General features: G+C 36.6%; 1 protein-coding gene across 1 annotated transcript; it reads left to right on the forward strand.

Moving 5' to 3' along the window:
• The first annotated feature begins 36 nt into the window (after positions 1-36).
• LOC121370222 (protein OSCP1-like) lies at positions 37-23,309 on the forward strand. Its single transcript, XM_041495344.1, has 10 exons — positions 37-240; positions 3,830-3,984; positions 4,443-4,610; positions 10,476-10,556; positions 11,170-11,237; positions 12,542-12,568; positions 13,932-13,958; positions 14,981-15,223; positions 16,480-16,546; positions 21,456-23,309. The coding sequence occupies exons 1-10, from the start codon at positions 129-131 to the stop codon at positions 21,561-21,563; spliced, it is 1,056 nt and encodes a 351-aa protein (XP_041351278.1). The 5' UTR covers positions 37-128; the 3' UTR covers positions 21,564-23,309.
• The last annotated feature ends 211 nt before the right edge of the window (positions 23,310-23,520 follow it).

Consider the following 23,520-nt stretch of genomic DNA (forward strand, 5'->3'; position numbering starts at 1 on the left):
GAACAAAAGTGTACGTACAAAACCAATCTATTTGCATCTAACGACAACAACGAAAGTCGGCAAGTGCAGTGAAGTCAAATTTGTGAATTTTTAATTTAAATCTTATAATTTTACACGCCAAACTTACAATGTCATTAAAAACTTTGCCTCTGTTGTTCATTAATCTTGGTGGAGAAATGATGTATATTCTTGATCAACGTTTAAGGGCACAGAATATTGCAGACGAAAAAGCAAAAAAAGGTGTGGCTTTTTCTTTTCTTTCTTTTTTAAATTTTAAATAAAATTAGATAAAACTCTGTCCTAAAATTGTAAGCCCTAAGTTATGTCAGTAATGCCTCTTTCATATTTTTTTCCTTTTTTTTAGCTATATGGTTGTCAAGCTTTAGGTTTGATTTCCACCTGCACCCCCTTGACAATATTTGTTAGAATTAGTGTAAGTTTAGGGTTAGGGTTAGTTATATACAATACCTTTTCAAACATTTTGTTCTATAAAAGCAACATAATGTTTATGTTTTGTAATCCAGTAACTTACGTTTTGCCTTTGAAACATACATTTTGAGTATTCTGTATAAAAATTTCCTCCACAAGGGTGCTTTTGGTAGAAATATAGCACAGAAAACACAACGAAGCATTATGGGACTAAAGGTTTGTTTTATTCCATAGACGCTCAGTTCATTCCGTCAACATACACCCTAGATTTATAAGGGTGTTGATTTTCTGCTTATGAAAATTGTGTTTTCCGTTTACTGAACTAAAATTGTGTTTATATCTTCAGAAATAGTCAGGTAAGGCTTTTGGACTGCTATGCATTTTTAGTGGTATTTAATAAACATTCTTCCTTGATATAAAGAAGTACACTGATATATTTATTTAATATAATGGTACGAAATACGACGGATATTATATATAAAGGGTGAAACCGTATTTTCATTGGTTGAGTCATCTTTCATCAGGATCCAAATTCAATCGAACGCAGCCTAGGAATTTACCCTACTGAATAAGGAAGGAAAGGAAATGTTTTATTTAACAACGCACTCAACACATTTGTTTTATTTATGGTTATATGGCATCAGACAATGGTTAAGGACCACACAGATAGTGAGAGATGAAACCCACTGTCGCCACTTCATAGGCTATTCTTTTCTATTAGCAGCAAGGGATCTTTTACATGCACCATCCCACAGACAGGATAGTACATACCACAGCCTTTGTTAACCAGTCATGGAGCACTGGCTGGAACGAGAAATAGCCCAATGGGTCCACCGACAGGGATCGATCCTAGACCGACCGCGCATCAAGTGAATGCTTTACCACTGGGTTACATCCCGCCCCCTACTGAATAAAACCGAACAGAGCTGAGTGATATAAACAAAATGGTGGCCAACAATGTTCGGAAACGTGTGTTTACATTTTTTGGTAGAGTAACATCTTTAGTTGTGCTAAGATGGTTCAAATTATCAATTAAGTAGAAAAAAATGTATGTATATTGACAAATAAATAAATTGACCACTAAAGTTGGCATTTTGTTTTACAACTCAGGAGAAAATACAAATTGCACCATTCTGTCCGCAATTCCGCGATTGCGGAAAATCAGTACCCCTAGATTTATAAGTATTAAAATGCAGTCTTACTTGTTGATCCAATGTGTGGCCGAGTGGATCAGGGCCGTACCCTCTGGGGGGGCAGGGGGGGCAGCTGCCCCCCCTGAGAATCTTGTCCTTTTTTTATTTTTTTATATATCTCCAGTAATAGCATAGAAATGTTTAATCTTTATAGTATGTTAAAAATTATTTATAAAATTTAGTGCCCCCCCATGGATTTTGGTCAGGGTACGGCCCTGTGGATACAGTGCTCGGCTACAGTCCCGATGGTCTGGAGTTCGAATCCAGACCCTAGCACTACGTTGTTTGTAGTGTTTAATGCAATGTTCACCCATGTCTGTTTAAAATATAGGAATAAAAGATCATAAGTTTTCCTCAAAAAGTAGATTCAGGCTTGATACAACAATTAACAGCTATTCCCTCATTGTACACTGTAACTGAAAGTTCAATCATTGATTGTGGAAAGCAGTTGTGAAGTAGTTGCCCTAAGCTACTAAACTGTGCCATGTTTAAGCAGTTTTCACCAGAAAAGGTGAATGATCACTCCGGCCCCTTCCACATTCACATGGAAAGTTTTTAAAAACTTCAAATTAATTGATTGCAATAAAGGTTTTAATGAATTTCATTCAAAATTTCATGTGATTGCTCACCTGGCATCATTTAAAGGGACACACCCTAGTTACGGCTAGTTGTTAACCATTACAGCGTTGTTTTTCACTATTAAACCCATTTTTTCACAAATAAAATTGCACTTTACTTACCGTTTATTATTTAGAATATACATTTCCATTCACCTGAAGTGTTTTTTGGTAATCCTGGTTTTTGTAATGCCACAAAATGCATTTTTCGTATTTCATAAATCGCACGCACGTCCGGGAAAAAACCGTTGAGCAGACAAGGTCTAATCTATTTTTAGAGGGGATATTTCCATTTCAATGTCACAGACGTTGGTATATCACGTGACCGTTATCATTTTGGTTCGGTTTGTTTTCTCGTGCACGGTTCGCGCAATCAACATCCGATTTGTTGTTGTTCATTTGTGAGACCGGCCTCGGTGGCGTCGTGGCAGGCCATCGGTCTACAGGCTGGTAGGTACTGGGTTCGGATCCCAGTCGAGGCATGGGATTTTTAATCGAGATACCGACTCCAAACCCTGAGTGAGTGCTCCGCAAGGCTCAATGGGTAGGTGTAAACCACTTGCACCGACCAGTGATCCATAACTGGTTCAACAAAGGCCATGGTTTGTGCTATCCTGCCTGTGGGAAGCGCAAATAAAAGATCCCTTGCTGCCTGTCGTAAAAAAGAGTAGCCTATGTGGCGACAGCGGGTTTCCTCTAAAAACAGTGTCAGAATGACCATATGTTTGACGTCCAATAGCCGATGATAAGATTAAAAATCAATGTGCTCTAGCGGCGTCGTTAAATAAAACAAACTTTACTTTTTTTTGTTCATTTGTGAGATTTTTCTTCACAGTTCGTGAACATTTTCAGTAACAATAAAGTTCAGACAAGTAAGTGTCCCAATACAAAATGTTACAAACCCTTAAAACCAATAATTTTGCTAAGTCTTACGATATCTGGAGAGGGGATACAACCAGGACAGAACAGGAGAGGTGAAAGAAACGCACCCCAAGTCTGTGAAATTTGTCATGACGTAGGCATTGTTGTGCTTCGAGCGACATCTACTGGTGACATCAGAATACTAACTTTCAAAATTATTTCAAGCAATTGGGACATGGGGATTCCCATGGTATTTATCGATATAAAACCTGCTTTTTCACTCCATTTGATAAAAACGTGATCTAAGTGTGTTACAGGTTTGTAGATTAACCAAATTATAATTTATTTTCGCTGGATGGAACTAGGGTGTGTGGCTTTAAGGAGATCAAGTGATTTTTGGTTCACCTTGAGTTTGCTTGTGGCAGGGCTAACTCTGGCTGATCAGAAAATGTTGCCTATAAGCTATTTTCCAACAAAATATGAATTATAACACATTTTTCCCCTGTCAAATGAAAATAAAGTTCACCAATTGTCAAAATTCGCAATTGGCGAATGTGGCAAGTGGCAGAACTAGACTTGCATGAGGAAGATTTTTTAAATGTAAGAACAAAATCTAGTTGACTAAACAACACTGTGAATAAAGATAGTTTTGTTTTAAACTCAATCCAGTATGAATTATAATTCATAGTAATAAATGCTTGTGTGCAGGTGTTTATTTTTGTTTTTCAGTGCTCCATGACATTGTTCAGACAATGTTCAATAAACGCTTTATGGAAGAACTCTTCAAGCCACAGACGTTGTATTCGAAGAAGGCGATGCGAACAATGTTTGATCGTATTGCTCATGCTTCTATCATGAGGCTCAATGCGGCCAGTATGGACAAAGTAGGTGTTCATCACAGTTCTCAGACTTCTCTCATCGAAATGTGACAAGTCACAAAAATAGCAGATTTCATAGCAAGCAATGATTCAGATGAAATACCAATGTTGGTCTTTTCACAATCCGTTATTTTCATACAAGGCACTCGTATCTTGTGACATTGCCTTTAGTCTTAGAAAATTGAACCAATTTCGTCCCCACTCATTGCAAATGTGTTAGTTTAGTGTAACCCATTTTACATGCATGTATTAAATGTAGAACATCGTTACATACAGGAGTCTTAATGGGTTACCCAACACAAAATCGTTTACCTGCATTTTTTATTTTTTTTTTTGACGGTATCCTTGTTCCATTAAAATAACATTTTGTTCTGTTCTCATGTCTGTACTGTTAATGTAATATTACTGATCACACTGGTTGTAGTGGCACAGGTCTATAATTTATTGTGTTTGTTCCATTCTAGCTGTATGACCTGATGACCATGGCGTTCAAGTATCAGGTTTCTCTCGCCCTGCGACCCAATGATATTCTCCTCATCACGTTCAACCACATGGATGCGATACGCAGCTATGTAGAAAGCAGTGCCACCATCAGACAACAAGTGGATAATGTCTACTCACTGCTGATACAGGTAAAACACACTTGTCCATCATTTTAAGACAACAAGTGAATAATGTCTACTCACTGCTGATACAGGTAAAACACACTTGTCCATCATTTTAAGACAACAAGTGGATAATGTCTACTCACTGCTGATACAGGTAAAACACACTTGTCCATCATTTTAAGACAACAAGTGGATAATGTCTACTCACTGCTGATACAGGTAAAACACACTTGTCTATCATTTTAACCCTTATCCTGCCGCATTCTTTTTGCAAATTTCAATATACAATTTTTTCATTAATAATTAAGAAAACATGAATAAAACACTACTATTTTTCTTTTAATTTAAGTGTATGCTGTGATTTATTAAGCATAGTGATTGATTTAAAGAAACAATTAAGTAGACGGCTAATTTTTTTCAGAATACAAACCTACTATAATTTTCACATTTTATATAGGTCCATATAGTTACCGCACAATTATTTTGGCGTGTTGCATAACACGAAAAAGGACCATGTCGATGTTCTAAAAAAACGGTTGATAACTGTTGCGTGGAAAAAAATGGGACCTCGCGGTGAGGGTGTGTATACCCCCGGCGCATCCACATTAATTGGTACCATACAGGCCTGATGTACTAATCATAAGCGTACGGCATCCCGTTTTGTTTTGTAGGGGTGGGAGAGGGAGAAGGGCAGGCTAATTTGTGCCCAAATTAAACGAATATACCACCAACTAAGAAACAACATTTATTAGTTTTAGCGTTCCCAACCAGCTATATATAATATAGGGTTTCAAACGAAGCACTACACATTTTTACATGCATTTAATTACAACTAGTATTGTGGGAGAAATGTTGGAAATACTAGTACATGGTGAAAAGGTTTCAGGCCAGCTCAATTTGCCCGAATGTCTCGGTCATATTTCCCGAATTTTAGATTTTGGTACTAATAAATTTATCAAAATACAATAGATCCAACATAACTACAGTTTACCTCATGATGATTAATTTATCTTTATAACATTTGCAAATGTGTGTACAGGGAATAAGTCGACCGACCCCCACCCCCCTTTCCGGTCCCTGCTCGAGCAGATTAAAAAAACAAATTCAATACATATTCCGGCGGAGCATGACTGAAATCCCCTATAAACTTCGCATTCCAGACACCCCCACCTAAAATCCCAGCACACATGCCTGATTTTTTAAAAATTGTCATGCACCATACAACCATACAAACATAATTACAAAGCATTCACTGCTTATATACAGTAACTTATTCATAAAAAGCCATGCACAGCGCCTCCCCCCCACACACAAACACACACAATTCTTGGATCCGCGACTGGTACAGTATAGTACATGCTTTAATCTATTTCCATAATTAAACAAAAAACCGGTGGCGCCACATAATTATGTGTGACACACAACGAGAATGTTTTGTGATTGGCAGAAAAACACCACACAACAAAACAACAACGAACACCGAGCACATGTACGTATTCGATCATATAGTCAACACAGCTAGTTAGAATATCGTCTGCTGTAGTATAAGTAACAACGTTGTAATTATTAATGGAAACAGTTAGCAACACATGCAAGCAATGTGTACTACTGCTGCCAAATTGTATGGCGGGAAATGTGCTGTCACATGACCTGTTGTTTATAAATAGAAATAGGGAAATGGCGCTTTTCGATGACTGTTTGATTATGTTTGTACCTTTTTTTTAGGAATTAAAAGTGATACTTGTTCTATTTTAATGCAACTGTCATAATGTAGTTCATATATAATAGTATATTATGACAACTTTGTAGAGATAAAAGAAACCGCTACCAAAAAACAAGAAATAATAACAAACAATAGCACGCGCCATTTGACGGGTCATTTTTGTTTTCCAAAAAACATAAGATGTACAGCAACAGTTTAGCAAATATTTGGATGTGTCATTCTAAGACTATTTATTGACATTTTCTTACTTTGTTTTTGACAAAAATGTCAATAATTAATTTAGAAAACAATTTTTAAATGAAAACAATGCAAAGTGACGTCATTGTGATGGCACTTGACGTGTATACAGACCTTCATTTTTGAAAAACCCAGGAGTGCTAAAAAATCGCACTCCTCAAAATGCTTACGAGGGGGGGGGGGGGGGGATGTGGAAATCACACACCTCAAAATGCAGAGGGGGGAAATCGCATCCCTCAAAATAATCAGAATTAGAGGCAAGAGACCGGGAGGAATTGCACCCATGAACATGATTAAGTTTGAGGAATAATGATTTCTAAATTAAATATCTTAAGGGTTAATGTTTTGTGTTTTCAAAATAAATATCCTAATTTAACTAATATGATGGTTATTCTCAAAGATGAAGGAATGGGCCATTGCAGTCTTACACAAGAAAAAGAAACACCATGAACACAATATTTATCGATTTCTTATGTATTATATGCATATCATGTTGCATTACAATTCTGAATCATGATTGCCCATTGGACTATTTCTCGTTCCAGCCAGTGCACCACGACTGGTATATCAAAGGCCGTGGTATGTACTACCCTGTCTGTGGGATGGTGCATATAAAAGATCCCTTGCTGCTAATCGAAAAGAGTAGCCCATGAAGTGGCGACAGCGGGTTTCCTCTCTCAATATCTGTGTGGTCCTTAACCATATGTCCGACGCCATATAACCGTAAATAAAATGTGCTGAGTGCATCGTTAAATAAAACCTTTCTTTCTTTCTTTCTATTTTTTCTGAATCATGATAATCTGTTGACTATTTATGAATAAGGAATTGAAACTGATTTGTTTGTGCTTATTCTGTTTTATTTAAAACAAGTACAATAATTTTGATTTTCATCGCAGAATGATATGATTTCTCCATGGACACAAACCTGTGAACTGAATGTAAAAGTGTAACAACCCCATGGCACAGGGTTATCACATTTATTATGATATCATAATATACATGTTATGTACCTGCAAATTCTTTATTTAACCCCCCCCTCCCCCAAAAAAAAAACCTAAAAAAAAAAAAACTGTCATAACAGAGAAAATGTCAACATCTATTGTTTTCTACCCAAATATATCTTACTACAATTTTTATAAATATATTTTTTTACAAACAGGATTAGCTTTCATTTTCGGTTAAGACGTCATTTATTATACACTCGAATCATAGCAACCCATTAAACAAAACAAAAACAAACAAACAAACCTAATGTAAATTTAATTTTAAAATATACATGCTTTACACTCGGTAAATTGGAATTAATGAGTTGAAATTAAATAGGTGTGTTTGTTTCAGGTGCCCGTCGACCGATCACATGTATTTGAAATCTGACTCTACCAAGATCAATCTTCTTGGCTTTAAATCACGTGGCAGTATCGTGAAACAGAAAGTAGAAATGTCTGGAGTACATCGCTATGCTATTAACAAAAACAAAACCTGCTTTACTAAATTCGTTTGTTGTTGGTATACGCATTTACTGTGATATCAACGTATAAACATTATACATATCATAGAATTATTGGACAACGCACCTATTATTTTTTCTGCACGTGATCAAAACGACAACAGTGTAAAATAAATTTTGCAATCATTACCTGCATTGTACAAAATTAAACAAAACAAAACAAAACAAAACCGACGAGATCTTAATAATAAGTGAACTCCTAGCTGATTGGCTCAGTGTAAAGATAACCAACCAATCGTGTTTCAATTTATAAAATGTATTCTAGGAAGTTCATTGTGAACAGAATGGAAAGGTTTGTGGCGCTGTGGATTGGATTCAATAAACAATTAAAATGGCAGAGTTAAAAACAAACAAAAAAACAAGCGTGATTTGTTCAATTTAGGGGCGCATTATTTCGCGCCCATCTGATTGAGTTGACGGGGGTTGACGGACGTGTTAGTGCTCGCGCCCATTAGAAAAGAAGGTCTGTGTATACACGTCAACGGCAGGAAACGGGTTAAGACAACAAGTGGATAATGTTTATTAACTGTTGATACAGGTAAAACACTATTGCCCATCATTTTAAGGTAACAAGTGGATAATGTCTATTCACTGTTGATACAGGTAAAACACAATTGTCCATTTCATCTTATCTGTCGTCAGCACTCTTAACCTAGGGAACAGTCCCTGGTGTTAATGACAGAATGTATGCATATATGTTCATCTAGTAAGTGGGCATAACCACACTAGATATTAATTCACATGTTATGCATGCATACACACATGCATATATGTTCATCCAGTAAGTGGGCATAACCACACTAGATATTAAATTAATTCACATGTTATGCATGCATACACACATGCATATATGTTTATCCAGTAAGTGGGCATAACCACACTAGATATTAATTCACATTTTATGCATGCATACACACATGCATATATGTTCATCTAGTAAGTGGGCATAACCACACTAGATATTAATTAATATGTTATGCATGCATACACACATGCATATATGTTCATCTAGTAAGTGGGCATAACCACACTAGATATTAATTCACTGTTATGCATGCATACACACATGCATATATGTTCATCTAGTAAGTGGGCAAAACCACACTAGATATTAATTCACATGGTATGCATGCATACACACATGCATATATGTTCATCCAGTAAGTGGGCATAACCACACTAGATATTAATTCACTGTTTATGCATGCATACACACATGCATATATGTTCATCTAGTAAGTGGGCATAACCACACTAGATATTAATTCACATGGTATGCATGCATACACACATGCATATATGTTCATCCAGTAAGTGGGCATAACCACACTAGATATTAATTCACTGTTATGCATGCATACACACATGCATATATGTTCATCTAGTAAGTGGGCATAACCACACTAGATATTAATTCACTGTTATGCATGCATACACACATGCATATATGTTCATCTAGTAAGTGGGCATAACCACACTAGATATTAATTCACTGTTATGCATGCATACACACATGCATATATGTTCATCTAGTAAGTGGGCATATTATTTTACACTTTTAAAGTTAACCTCTTTGTTGTTTAACTTTGTGGTGTGTGTCCTGAACTAAGTATCATTTGAATGCTTTGCCAAGTTTGGATGTAAGTGACTAATCACCAAGATTTGCTGATTACAGTGAAATCCCTCGATAAACCAGAGTTCCCTCCAAATCGGATGGTTTTCAGTCCTTTTTTAAATATCAGTATTTGCCAAATACAGTATGTTGGACAGACCATTCAAACATTCAGTAAACGACTTTCTGGTCACAGACATAACATTAAATATAATAAAAAAGATAAAGCTCCCCATGTGGCCCCTCATTTCAATTTACAACACCATGATTACAGTTGTGTTCTTTTACAGCAAGTTAACAGAGACCAAGCTAAGTTAGACCTTTCAGAATCTATTTGGATACATAAACTGAATACTGTTCACCCCAATGGCCTCAATGAGTACAGCCCTACTGCTTTAACAACTAAGACTTTTTATACTCTTTTGTTCTATAATTTTATTGTTATGCTATTGGTCAGCTCCTGTTTTCTTACCTAGCTTTTGTGTTTTTAACTTCCAAGCTGGCATTCTCTATTTTATACCTTACTGGTTATATGCCCAGCACTTTGTTTATTCTCCTCAGGATGTTGGTTTTTAGACTAACGAAACGTCGACTATTTAAAATATTTTTATGTAATTTAAAATTTTAAGGTGGTTTCAGTGGAAACATATATTTTTATATATACTTTTTTAAATATCAGTACAGTACTTCTGTAAACCAGATACTCCTTGGTCCCATGGTTGACTAGTTATGAAGGGTTTTACTGGACAACAAAGTGTGATGTGACTCTTGTTATTTATTGGTAGTTATGTGTGTATTTGTGTATTCCAGACGTTTGTTCCGATGTCCACCGGAGAGTTCAGCCTGGTCAGACAGACTTTACTCAGCTTCTTCCAAGACATGCACATCAGAGTAGGTGTACTCGTTATTCTCTGTGACGTGTGGAGAATATCTCTAAAATGTCAGTTTAAGAATAATAAATGTAACAAGATTTCGTTTAGCAGTATTCTCCCTTTCATCTGACCTTCTCAAGCTGATACCTTAGACAGTGACCAATTACGTGACTCTCCTGTCATTAAAAACTAATATATAGAATTTCATTGTATAATTATATATATACCAATTCATCTGAAGCAAGTTTAGAAAGTCAGTTGTTTACACAGATGATATACTCAAAGCTTACATGAAAGTATAATAGATCTGGTCTGGTGCTTATAAATCTTTTAGAGTCTGAACTCGAGACTCAAATAGAGTCTGAGACATGAACGTCATGGCAACGCCATACAAATTGTATGCGTGTGACGTCATTAGAGATTGAGTCTGGACTCTAAAAGTTTTATAAGCACGGGCCCTGTTCAGTTTTACTGAGTTTGTGTTAGTTTTATCTGTCTGAAAGTATGCTGTGTATTGATGCTGGATTCTGTTTGAGTAAGTGATACAGACTGAAGTACTCATTTATGGAACTGAGTGTGTTGAAATCTGGCCTGGGTTATCATCCTCTCAACCTTTCTACGATTTCTTGTAGGTGTCCATCTTCCTCAAAGACAAAGTTCAGAACAACAATGGCCGGTTCGTCAAGAGATGTGTTGTTTTGTAGAACGTTTGACAATTTTGATGGGAAGGTGGTGTAAGAGATTTGTAGTTATGTCCACTAAACGATGTTTGACGAGGATGGGAAGGTGGGTGTAAGAGATGTGTTGTTTTGTAGGACGTTTGATGAGGATGGGAAGGTGGTGTAAGAGATGTGATGTTTTGTAGGACGTTTGACGAGGATGGGAGGGTGGTGTAAGAGATGTGTTGTTTTGTAGGACGTTTGATGAGGATGGGAGGGTGGTGTAAGAGATGTGTTGTTTTGTTGGACGTTTGACAAGGATGGGAGGGTGGTGTAAGAGATGTGTTGCTTTGTAGGACATTTGACGAGGATGGGAAGGTGGTGTAAGAGATGTGTTGTTTTGTAGGACGTTTGATGAGGATGGGAAGGTGGTGTAAGAGATGTGTTGTTTTGTAGGACGTTTGACAAGGATGGGGAGGTGGTGTAAGAGATGTGTTGTTTGACAAGGATGGGAGGGTGGTGTAAGAGATGTGTTTTGTAGGACGTTTGACGAGGATGGGAAGGTGGTGTAAGAGATGTGTTGTTTTGTAGGACGTTTGACGAGGATGGGAAGGTGGTGTAAGAGATGTGTTGTTTTGTAGGACGTTTGACAAGGATGGGAAGGTGGTGTAAGAGATGTGATGTTTGACGAGGATGGGAAGGTGGTGTAAGAGATGTGTTGTTTTGTAGGACGTTTGATGATGGATGGGAAGGTGGTGTAAGAGATGTGTTGTTTTGTAGGACGTTTGACAAGGATGGGAAGGTGGTGTACGAGATGTGTTGTTTTGTAGGACTTTTGACAAGGATGGGGAGGTGGTGTAAGAGATGTGTTGTTTGACAAGGATGGGAGGGTGGTGTAAGAGATGTGTTTTGTAGGACGTTTGACGAGGATGGGAAGGTGGTGTAAGAGATGTGTTGTTTTGTAGGACGTTTGACAAGGATGGGAAGGTGGTGTAAGAGATGTGATGTTTGACGAGGATGGGAAGGTGGTGTAAGAGATGTGTTGTTTTGTAGGACGTTTGATGTGGATGGGAAGGTGGTGTAAGAGATGTGTTGTTTTGTAGGACGTTTGACAAGGATGGGAAGGTGGTGTACGAGATGTGTTGTTTGACAAGGATGGGAGGGTGGTGTAAGAGATGTGTTGTTTTGTAGGACGTTTGACGAGGATGGGAAGGTGGTGTAAGAGATGTGTGTTGTTTTGTAGGACGCTTGACGAGGAGGGGAGGGTGGTGTAAGAAATGTGATGTTTTGTAGGACGTTTGACGAGGATGGGAAGGTGGTGTAAGAGATGTGTGTTGTATTGTAGGACGTTTGACGAGGATGCGAAGGTGGTGTAAGAGATGTGTGTTGTTTTGTAGGACGCTTGACGAGGATGGGAGGGTGGTGTAAGAAATGTGATGTTTTGTAGGACGTTTGACGAGGATGGGAAGGTGGTGTAAGAGATGTGTTGTTTTGTAGGACGTTTGACGAGAATGGGAAGGTGGTGTAAGAGATGTGTTGTTTTGTAGGACGTTTGACAAGGATGGGAGGGTGGTGTAAGAGATGTGATGTTTGACGAGGATGGGAAGGTGGTGTAAGAGATGTGTTGTTTTGTAGGATGTTTGACGAGAATGGGAAGGTGGTGTAAGAGATGTGTTGTTTTGTAGGATGGGAGGGTGGTGTAAGAGATGTGTTGTTTTGTAGGACTTTTGACGAGGATGGGAGGGTGGTGTAAGAGATGTGTTGTTTTGTAGGACGTTTGACGAGGATGGGAAGGTGGTGTAAGAGATGTGTTGTTTTGTAGGACATTTGACGAGGATGGGAAGGTGGTGTAAGAGATGTGTTGTTTTGTAGGATGGGAGGGTGGTGTAAGAGATGTGTTGTTTTGTAGGACTTTTGACGAGGATGGGAGGGTGGTGTAAGAGATGTGTTGTTTTGTAGGACGTTTGACGAGGATGGGAAGGTGGTGTAAGAGATGTGTTGTTTTGTAGGACATTTGACGAGGATGGGAAGGTGGTGTAAGAGATGTGTTGTTTTGTAGGATGGGAAGGTGGTGTAGGTAGTACTAAACCAAATAACTTCCGGCTGGGTCAGAGTTGGAGGTGCACCCAATTTTTGATAGAGAAGTGAACACCACAAGTCCTGTGATTGGTTATATAAATGTGAGTGTGTTGGTTGTAGTTTCATCTGGGCTAAAAATGTATGCAATTTTATTTCATCTAGTACCACTGTGTCAAGTAGCCTTGTGCTTGGAACATGTATGGGGTACCTGTAAAAAAAAGTACTCAAATTTTGTGCGGAACTAGGGTAGTCATAGACGCTACCCATTATCTCAGAAATGAGCAGCTTGACACCCACTTTTTTGTGATTCGCTTTAAGGGTGAGGGGTGGTAGTATTTATATCCGTGGCGTTTATGTCGATTGATACGTTGCAGGTAGGAGTTTTAGCCACATATGTTACTATTGTCGTCTATTGGATTTGATTTGATTTGGTAGTATACACCCTGTAAGAGATGTGTTGTTTTATAGGACGTTTGACGAGGATGGGAGGGTGGTGTAAGAGATGTGTTGTTTTGTAGGACATTTGACGAGGATGGCAAGGTGGTGTAAGAGATGTGTTGTTTTGTAGGACGTTTGACGAGGATGGGAGGGTGGGGTAAGAGATGTGATGTTTGAAAAGGATGGGAAGGTGATGTAAGAGATGTGTTGTTTTGTAGGACGTTTGATGAGGATGGGAAGGTGGTGTAAGAGATGTGTTGTTTTGTAGGACGTTTGACAAGGATGGGGAGGTGGTGTAAGAGATGTGTTGTTTGACAAGGATGGGAGGGTGGTGTAAGAGATGTGTTTTGTAGGACGTTTGACGAGGATGGGAAGGTGGTGTAAGAGATGTGTTGTTTTGTAGAACGTTTGACAAGGATGGGAAGGTGGTGTAAGAGATGTGATGTTTGACGAGGATGGGAAGGTGGTGTAAGAGATGTGTTGTTTTGTAGGACGTTTGATGTGGATGGGAAGGTGGTGTAAGAGATGTGTTGTTTTGTAGGACGTTTGACAAGGATGGGAAGGTGGTGTACGAGATGTGTTGTTTGACAAGGATGGGAGGGTGGTGTAAGAGATGTGTTGTTTTGTAGGACGTTTGACGAGGATGGGAGGGAGGTGTAAGAGATGTGTTGTTTTGTTGGACGTTTGACAAGGATGGGAGGGTGGTGTAAGAGATGTGTTGCTTTGTAGGACATTTGACGAGGATGGGAAGGTGGTGTAAGAGATGTGTTGTTTTGTAGGACGTTTGATGAGGATGGGAAGGTGGTGTAAGAGATGTGTTGTTTTGTAGGACTTTTGACAAGGATGGGGAGGTGGTGTAAGAGATGTGATATGTGTTGTTTTGTAGGACGTTTGACAAGGATGGGAGGGTGGTGTAAGAGATGTGTGGCTGTAGGACGTTGACCAGGATGGGATGTGGTAAGAAGGTTCCTGTTGGACGGTAAGAGGTGGTGTAAGAGATGTGTTGTTTTGTAGGACGTTTGACAAGGATGGGATCATGTGTTGTTTTAGTAGTACGAGATGTGTTGTTTGACAAGGATGGGGAGGGTGGTGTAAGAGATGTGTTGTTTTGTAGGACGTTTGACGAGGATGGGACTGTCGATGTCTGTACATCCTGGGTGAGTGGAACTTGATTTACAGATGAATCTGCCTATGATCGTCTCAGTGCCTGTACGTCCTAGGTGAGTGAAACGTGGTTTACAGATGAATCTGTCGATGTTCATCACAGTGCACCAGAAAATGTTATGGTAGGCCAGACATTTAATTCCACAGAATTCTTGTTTAACTTATTATTCAAATTGTATGTAATATTTGCTGCTGTTTTTATGGATGACTCTTTATTTCAGGATTCTGCCATTCCCGACCCGATGGCAAAGGCTCACCTTGAACTGTTGTGTCAGCTGATCGGCGCCAACGTCACCAAGAAACATGATTTCCGCCTCAACCTCTTCAACACGGACGCGGAAGAAGAGTTAGTCTCACATTCAACTAACATGAATTTACTTTGATGACTGTTAATACTCAACTAACATGAATTTACTTTGATGACTGTTAATACTCAACTAACATGAATTTACTTTGATGACTGTTAATACACAACTAACATGAATTTACTTTGATGACTGTTAATACTCAACTAACATGAATTTACTTTGATGACTGTTAATACACAACTAACATGAATTTACTTTGATGACTGTTAATACTCAACTAACATGAATTTACTTTGATGACTGTTAATACTCAACTAACATGAATTTACTTTGATGACTGTTAATACTCAACTAACATGAATTTACTTTGATGACTGTTAATACTCAACTAACATGAATTTACTTTGATGACTGTTAATACTCAACTAAGATGAATTTACTTTGATGACTGTTAATACACAACTAACATGAATTTACTTTGATGACTGTTAATTCTTCGATTATATAACATTTAATGAAATATCAAAATATATCATCACTAAAATTGTACTTTCAGTGGACTTCTTGGCAGCAGAGGTTGACTGATGTTAGCTTTATGATAGAAACTTCATGTTTCATTGACATCAGTGGACTTCTTGGCAACAGAGGTTGACTGATGTTAGCTTTATGATAGAAACTTCATGTTTCATTGACATCAGTGGACTTCTTGGCAACAGAGGTTGACTGATGTTAGCTTTATGATAGAAACTTCATGTTTCATTGACATCAGTGGACTTCTTGGCAGCAGAGGTTGACTGATGTTAGCTTTATGATAGAAACTTCATGTTTCATTGACATCAGTGGACTTCTTGGCAACAGAGGTTGACTGATGTTAGCTTTATGATAGAAACTTCATGTTTCATTGACATCAGTGGACTTCTTGGCAGCAGAGGTTGACTGATGTTAGCTTTATGATAGAAACTTCATGTTTCATTGACATCAGTGGACTTCTTGGCAGCAGAGGTTGACTGATGTTAGCTTTATGATAGAAACTTCATGTTTCATTGACATCTTGTGAAGTCAGCCATTTCACATCCTAGTGTACAAACATCACTTGTGTCCTGTGGTTATATACTCATTCAGTAAGTTGTAAACGATATTTGACAGAACACCAACTGCTCTTTATCATATAACTACTCATATTGACCAACACTTATTTCTACGGACAGTTAGATACACTTGACTACCTCTAGTCATGTTGGATGTTTTCTCAATACTGAACATAGCTAACTTTATTTGATGCTCTATATTGCAGAGAAGCAGCCAAAATAAAACCTGTTGAGATGGCAGAGTCACAAGTAGTGAAAATTGACGCATCCAAGGTTTGTATATGTGTTCTAGCTGTATCTATATACACTGTATTTAAAAAAATCCTTTTTTTTATTGGCTTTTTCCTAGATCAACCGGTGTCCCACAACTGTTGTATTAAAAAAGCATGGTATGTGCTGTCCTGCCTGATCCATTGCAGTTACTGTCACAATTTCCATATGTTGGAAATCCAATAGCCAGTGATTACTTAATCAATGTGCTCTAGTCATTAAAGAAAAGAAATATAATGAGTAAATAGTATGGATCTGTAATACTGACTTGTATTTTGGAAAGAAATATAGTGAGTAAATAGTATGGATCTGTAATACTGACTTGTATTTTGGAAAGAAATATAGTGAGTAAATAGTATGGATCTGTAATACTGACTTGTATTTTGGAAAGAAATATAGTGAGTAAATAGTATGGATCTGTAATACTGACTTGTATTTTGGAAATAAATAATTTTTCTGATGTAACACATCAATTATATGATATGTATGCTTATGGTGATTTTCTTTTTTACACAACATGAGCTAGTGCCCATATTTGTATTTACCTATGGTGGGTTAATTCATTATAAAGACAGTACATATTTACTGTTTGTATTTACCTGTGGTTGGTCAATTCATTATAAAGACAGTACATATTTACTGTTTGTATTTACCTGTGGTTGGTCAATTCATTATAAAGACAGTACATATTTACTGTTTGTATTTACCTCTGGTGGGTCAATTCATTATAAAGACAGTACATATTTACTATTTATATTTACCTCTGGTTGGTCAATTCATTATAAAGACAGTACATATTTACTGTTTGTATTTACCTCTGGTTGGTCAATTCATTATAAAGACAGTACATATTTACTATTTATATTTACCTCTGGTTGGTCAATTCATTATAAAGACAGTACATATTTACTGTTTGTATTTACCTCTGGTTGGTCAATTCATTATAAAGACAGTACATATTTACTATTTATATTTACCTCTGGTTGGTCAATTCATTATAAAGACAGTACATACATGTATTTACTGTTTGTATTTACCTGTGGTTGGTCAATTCATAACAAAGACAGTACATATTTACTGTTTGTATTTACCTCTGGTTGGTCAATTCATTATAAAGACAGTACATATTTACTGTTTGTATTTACCTCTGGTTGGTCAATTCATTATAAATACAGTACATATTTACTGTTTGTATTTACCTCTGGTGGGTCAATTCATTATAAAGACAGTACATATTTACTGTTTGTATTTACCTCTGGTTGGTCAATTCATTATAAAGACAGTAAATGTTTGTATTTACCTATGGTGGGTCAATTCATTATAAAGACAGTACATATTTACTGTTTGTATTTACCTCTGGTTGGTCAATTCATTATAAAGACAGTACATATTTACTGTTTGTATTTACCTCCGGTTGGTCAATTCATTATAAAGACAGTACATATTTACTGTTTGTATTTACCTCTGGTTGGTCAATTCATTATAAAGACAGTACATATTTACTGTTTGTATTTACCTCTGGTTGGTCAATTCATTATAAATACAGTACATATTTACTGTTTGTATTTACCTCTGGTGGGTCAATTCATTATAAAGACAGTACATATTTACTGTTTGTATTTACCTCTGGTGGGTCAATTCATTATAAAGACAGTACATATTTACTATTTATATTTACCTCTGGTTGGTCAATTCATTATAAAGACAGTACATATTTACTGTTTGTATTTACCTCTGGTTGGTCAATTCATTATAAATACAGTACATATTTACTGTTTGTATTTACCTCTGGTTGGTCAATTCATTATAAAGACAGTACATATTTACTGTTTGTATTTACCTCTGGTTGGTCAATTCATTATAAAGACAGTACATATTTACTGTTTGTATTTACCTCTGGTTGGTCAATTCATTATAAAGACAGTACATATTTACTGTTTGTATTTACCTCTGGTTGGTCAATTCATTATAAAGACAGTACATATTTACTGTTTGTATTTACCTCTGGTTGGTCAATTCATTATAAAGACAGTACATATTTACTGTTTGTATTTACCTCTGGTTGGTCAATTCATTATAAAGACAGTAAATGTTTGTATTTACCTCTGGTTGGTTACTTCATTATAAAGACAGTACATATTTACTGTTTGTACTTACCTCTGGTTGGTCAATTCATTATAAAGACAGTACATATTTACTGTTTGTATTTACCTCTGGTTGGTCAATTCATTATAAAGACAGTACATATTTACTGTTTGTATTTACCTCTGGTTGGTCAATTCATTATAAAGACAGTACATATATTTACTATTTGTATTTACCTCTGGTTGGTCAATTCATTATAAAGACAGTACATATTTACTGTTTATATTTACCTCTGGTTGGTCAATTCATTATAAAGACAGTACATATTTACTGTTTGTATTTACCTCTGGTGGGTCAATTCATTATAAAGACAGTACATATTTACTGTTTGTATTTACCTCTGGTTGGTCAATTCATTATAAAGACAGTACATATTTACTGTTTGTATTTACCTCTGGTTGGTCAATTCATTATAAAGACAGTACATATTTACTGTTTGTATTTACCTCTGGTTGGTCAATTCATTATAAAGACAGTACATATTTACTATTTATATTTACCTCTGGTTGGTCAATTCATTATAAAGACAGTACATACATGTATTTACTGTTTGTATTTACCTCTGGTTGGTCAATTCATTATAAATACAGTACATATTTACTGTTTGTATTTACCTGTGGTTGGTCAATTCATTATAAAGACAGTACATATTTACTGTTTGTATTTACCTACTGTTTGTATTTACCTCTGGTTGGTCAATTCATTATAAAGACAGTACATATTTACTATTTATATTTACCTCTGGTTGGTCAATTCATTATAAAGACAGTACATACATGTATTTACTGTTTGTATTTACCTCTGGTTGGTCAATTCATTATAAATACAGTACATATTTACTGTTTGTATTTACCTCTGGTTGGTCAATTCATTATAAAGACAGTACATACATGTATTTACTGTTTGTATTTACCTGTGGTTGGTCAATTCATTATAAATACAGTACATATTTACTATTTATATTTACCTCTGGTTGGTCAATTCATTATAAAGACAGTACATATTTACTGTTTGTATTTACCTCTGGTTGGTCAATTCATTATAAAGACAGTACATATTTACTGTTTGTATTTACCTCTGGTTGGTCAATTCATTATAAAGACAGTACATACATGTATTTACTGTTTGTATTTACCTCCGGTTGGTTCATTCATTATAAAGACAGTACATATTTACTGTTTGTATTTACCTCTGGTTGGTCAATTCATTATAAAGACAGTACATATTTACTGTTTGTACTTACCTCTGGTTGGTCAATTCATTATAAAGACAGTACATACATGTATTTACTGTTTGTATTTACCTCCGGTTGGTTCATTCATTATAAAGACAGTACATATTTACTGTTTGTATTTACCTCTGGTTGGTCAATTCATTATAAAGACAGTATATATTTACTGTTTGTACTTACCTCTGGTTGGTTAATTCATTATAAAGACAGTACATATTTACTGTTTGTTTCAAATAGAGAGTTAGGTGACATGTTCCAGTACACAATACTTAATGATTAACCCTAACATTAACCCATTCAAGGCCTCATATTTGTTTTTACTATAACATAAATGTATTGCTGTTATGCTGTTATTGGGAGAGGGGGAGACTGGGGGGGGGGGGGGGGGGGGGGGGAGGGGATGTGTCAAAATGAATCTTTTGTGGGCAATGCCTTTATGACACTACTGATGTCAAATTATTCCAGATATTACTTATTAGAGCTACATACAGAAAAACAATAATAAGAAAATGTATCTGTTTTTATGTGCCACATGTGTGAAGTAAAGTGTTATTTGTGATGTGCCACATGTGTGAAGTAAAGTGTTATTTGTGATGTGCCACATGTGTGAAGTAAAGTATTATTTATGATGTGCCACATGTGTGAAGTAAAGTGTTATTTGTGATGTGCCACTTGTGTGAAGTAAAGTGTGATTTGCCACGAGTGTGAAGTGTAATTTGTGATGTGCCACTTGTGTGAAGTAAAGTGTTATTTGTGATGTGCCACGTGTGTGAAGTAAAGTGTTATTTGTGATGTGCCACATGTGTGAAGTAAAGTGTTATTTGTGATGTGCCACGTGTGTGAAGTAAAGTGTTATTTGTGATGTGCCACGTGTGTGAAGTAAAGTGTTATTTGTGATGTGCCACATGTGTGAAGTAAAGTATTATTTGTGATGTGCCATGTGTGTGAAGTAAAGTGTTATTTGTGATGTGCCACGTGTGTGAAGTAAAGTGTTGTTTGTGATGTGCCACATGTGTGAAGTAAAGTGTTATTTGTGATGTGCCACGTGTGTGAAGTAAAGTATTATGTGTGATGTGCCACGTGTGTGAAGTAAAGTGTTATTTGTGATGTGCCACGTGTGTGAAGTAAAGTGTTATTTGTGATGTGCCACGTGTGAAGTAAAGTGTTATTTGTGATGTGCCACGTGTGTGAAGTAAAGTGTTATTTGTGATGTGCCACGTGTGTGAAGTAAAGTGTTATTTGTGATGTGCCACGTGTGTGAAGTAAAGTGTTATTTGTGATGTGCCACGTGTGTGAAGTAAAGTGTTATTTGTGATGTGCCACGTGTGTGAAGTAAAGTGTTATTTGTGATGTGCCACGTGTGTGAAGTAAAGTGTTATTTGTGATGTGCCACTTGTGTGAAGTAAAGTGTTATTTGTGATGTGCCACATGTGTGAAGTAAAGTATTATTTGTGATGTGCCACGTGTGTGAAGTAAAGTGTTATTTGTGATGTGCCATGTGTGTGAAGTAAAGTGTTATTTGTGATTGTTTTGTAGAAAGTTCAGTGTGCTCAGCTGAGTCAGATTCTGGGAGAACTCGCTGTGGAGGACAGCAATTCACAGGACAAGGGAGACAATCTACTCGATCTCATGGACAGTGCATGATGGGGAAATAGATCTACGTAATAACCTCAGTGAAACACAAATCATCAAGTCTGTCCGTCCACTTGACACCTCAACTCAGTGAAACACAAATCATCAAGTCTGTCTGTCCACTTGACATGTCAACTCAATGAAACACAAATCATCAAGTCTGTCCACTTGACACCTCAACTCAATGAAACACAATTCATCAAGTCTGTCTGTCCACTTGACACCTCAACTCGATGAAACACAAATTATCAAGTCTGTCTGTCCACTTAACCCCTCAACTCAACTCAACTTAATTTAGTAAAAAAAAAACCCACACATTATGGTTTGGGAAATTTAGGTTAGGTCTTCTGCACACACACACGCGCACACGAGCACACACACACATTAATAGTAAATACTTATTATTTTTGTGTGTGTACGTTTAATATGAGGTCCGAATTAATGAAGCCTGTGTTTTTTAAACTGCAGGTGTTTAAGTACTGTAAATGCAGGTGTTTAAGTACTGTAAATGCAGGTGTTTAAGTACTGTAAATGCAGGTAGTTATGAAAATATTATTTATAAATTCAGCCCTCTATGTAGCATTCCAAACTGGGTTTTACCTCCCAAGCATTCAGATTGTACGAAAATGTATTTTGTGAAATGAAATGGTTTGAGATACTACAGACATTAGATAATTAGAAAGACTATATACACAAAATAAATTGTCCACCCTCCACCCCGTTTGGTGTATTGAATTGTGTGGTGATATTGGATTACAAAATATAAACATGCTGGACAAAACCATACCACATTAACCATAAAACCGACCCATAACCCTACTATTCATAAAACATTTTTTAAATAAACATTTATGGGTAAACGGGAGGAACTCTTGCCCTCATGAAAAGATTTTTTAAAACTATTAAATCTGGCATTATTTGCTTCATAATCATACTTCATTGTAACACAAACGTCAAAGTTGCCATCGTCGCATATGACATACTGTATTGAATGTGAAGTTAAATACTTGTGTATGTTTTTGTGTAGTGTGCATCATTGCAAGTGTTGACATTTATTAGAGTTGTAAACATAAATGTAGAGAATGTAATTTATTCGAGTGTGTGAGTCACCATGCATAATATGTCTCTAGTTGTGGTCCATCAAGAGTTCTATTTATTTTCTGGTTATTTTCTGGTTATTTTCATCGTCTCATTCTGTCACACAGTGTCCTAGATCACACTTTGACTTTAACCTGGTTTCATGTTGGCTTTCACTCAGTTTACTGTAACTTTCATTGTCTCAGTCTGGGATCACATTTCACACAGTGTCCTAGATCACACTTTGACTTTAACCAGGTTTCATGTTGGCTTTCACTCAGTTTACTGTTACTTTCATCATCTCATTCTGTCACACTGTGTCCTAGATCACACTTTGACTTTAACCTGGTTTCATGTTGACTTTCACTCAGTTTACTGTTACTTTCATCGTCTCAGTCTGGGATCACATGTCACACTGTGTGCTAGATTAAACTTTGACTCTAACATTGTAACAGGATCAATTTATTTTGTGCTCCAGAATATGATTGCAATAACTGATGTAGAAAGTGTTGATATGTTTTTAATATTTATTTCATGTATGTCAACTATTTTCGAATTGTGAAGTCCATGCATAGTTCTTGAAACTGATCATTGTCTAAACAGTATTTACTAGCATCTTCTCTGTTCCACAAAATAAATTGGTTCATCCATGTACAGCACAATAAATATTTTTTTATTAAACCGAGTCGACTTGTGATTTTCTTGACAACAAAGTAGGTACCAGTAATTAAAGGTGTAAAATATATTATGGTAACATCATAAAAATCAGTATTGCTTGTCAATAGATTCCTTAATGTAGATAGTATTGCCCCACCTCTGTACCAGGTATAGTAGTGTACAAACTCCTTGTTTGTCAATAGATTCCTTAATATAGATAGTATTGCCCCACCTC

This window comes from Gigantopelta aegis, chromosome 4 (assembly GCF_016097555.1).
Source record: "Gigantopelta aegis isolate Gae_Host chromosome 4, Gae_host_genome, whole genome shotgun sequence".
Classification (NCBI taxonomy): domain Eukaryota; kingdom Metazoa; phylum Mollusca; class Gastropoda; order Neomphalida; family Peltospiridae; genus Gigantopelta; species Gigantopelta aegis.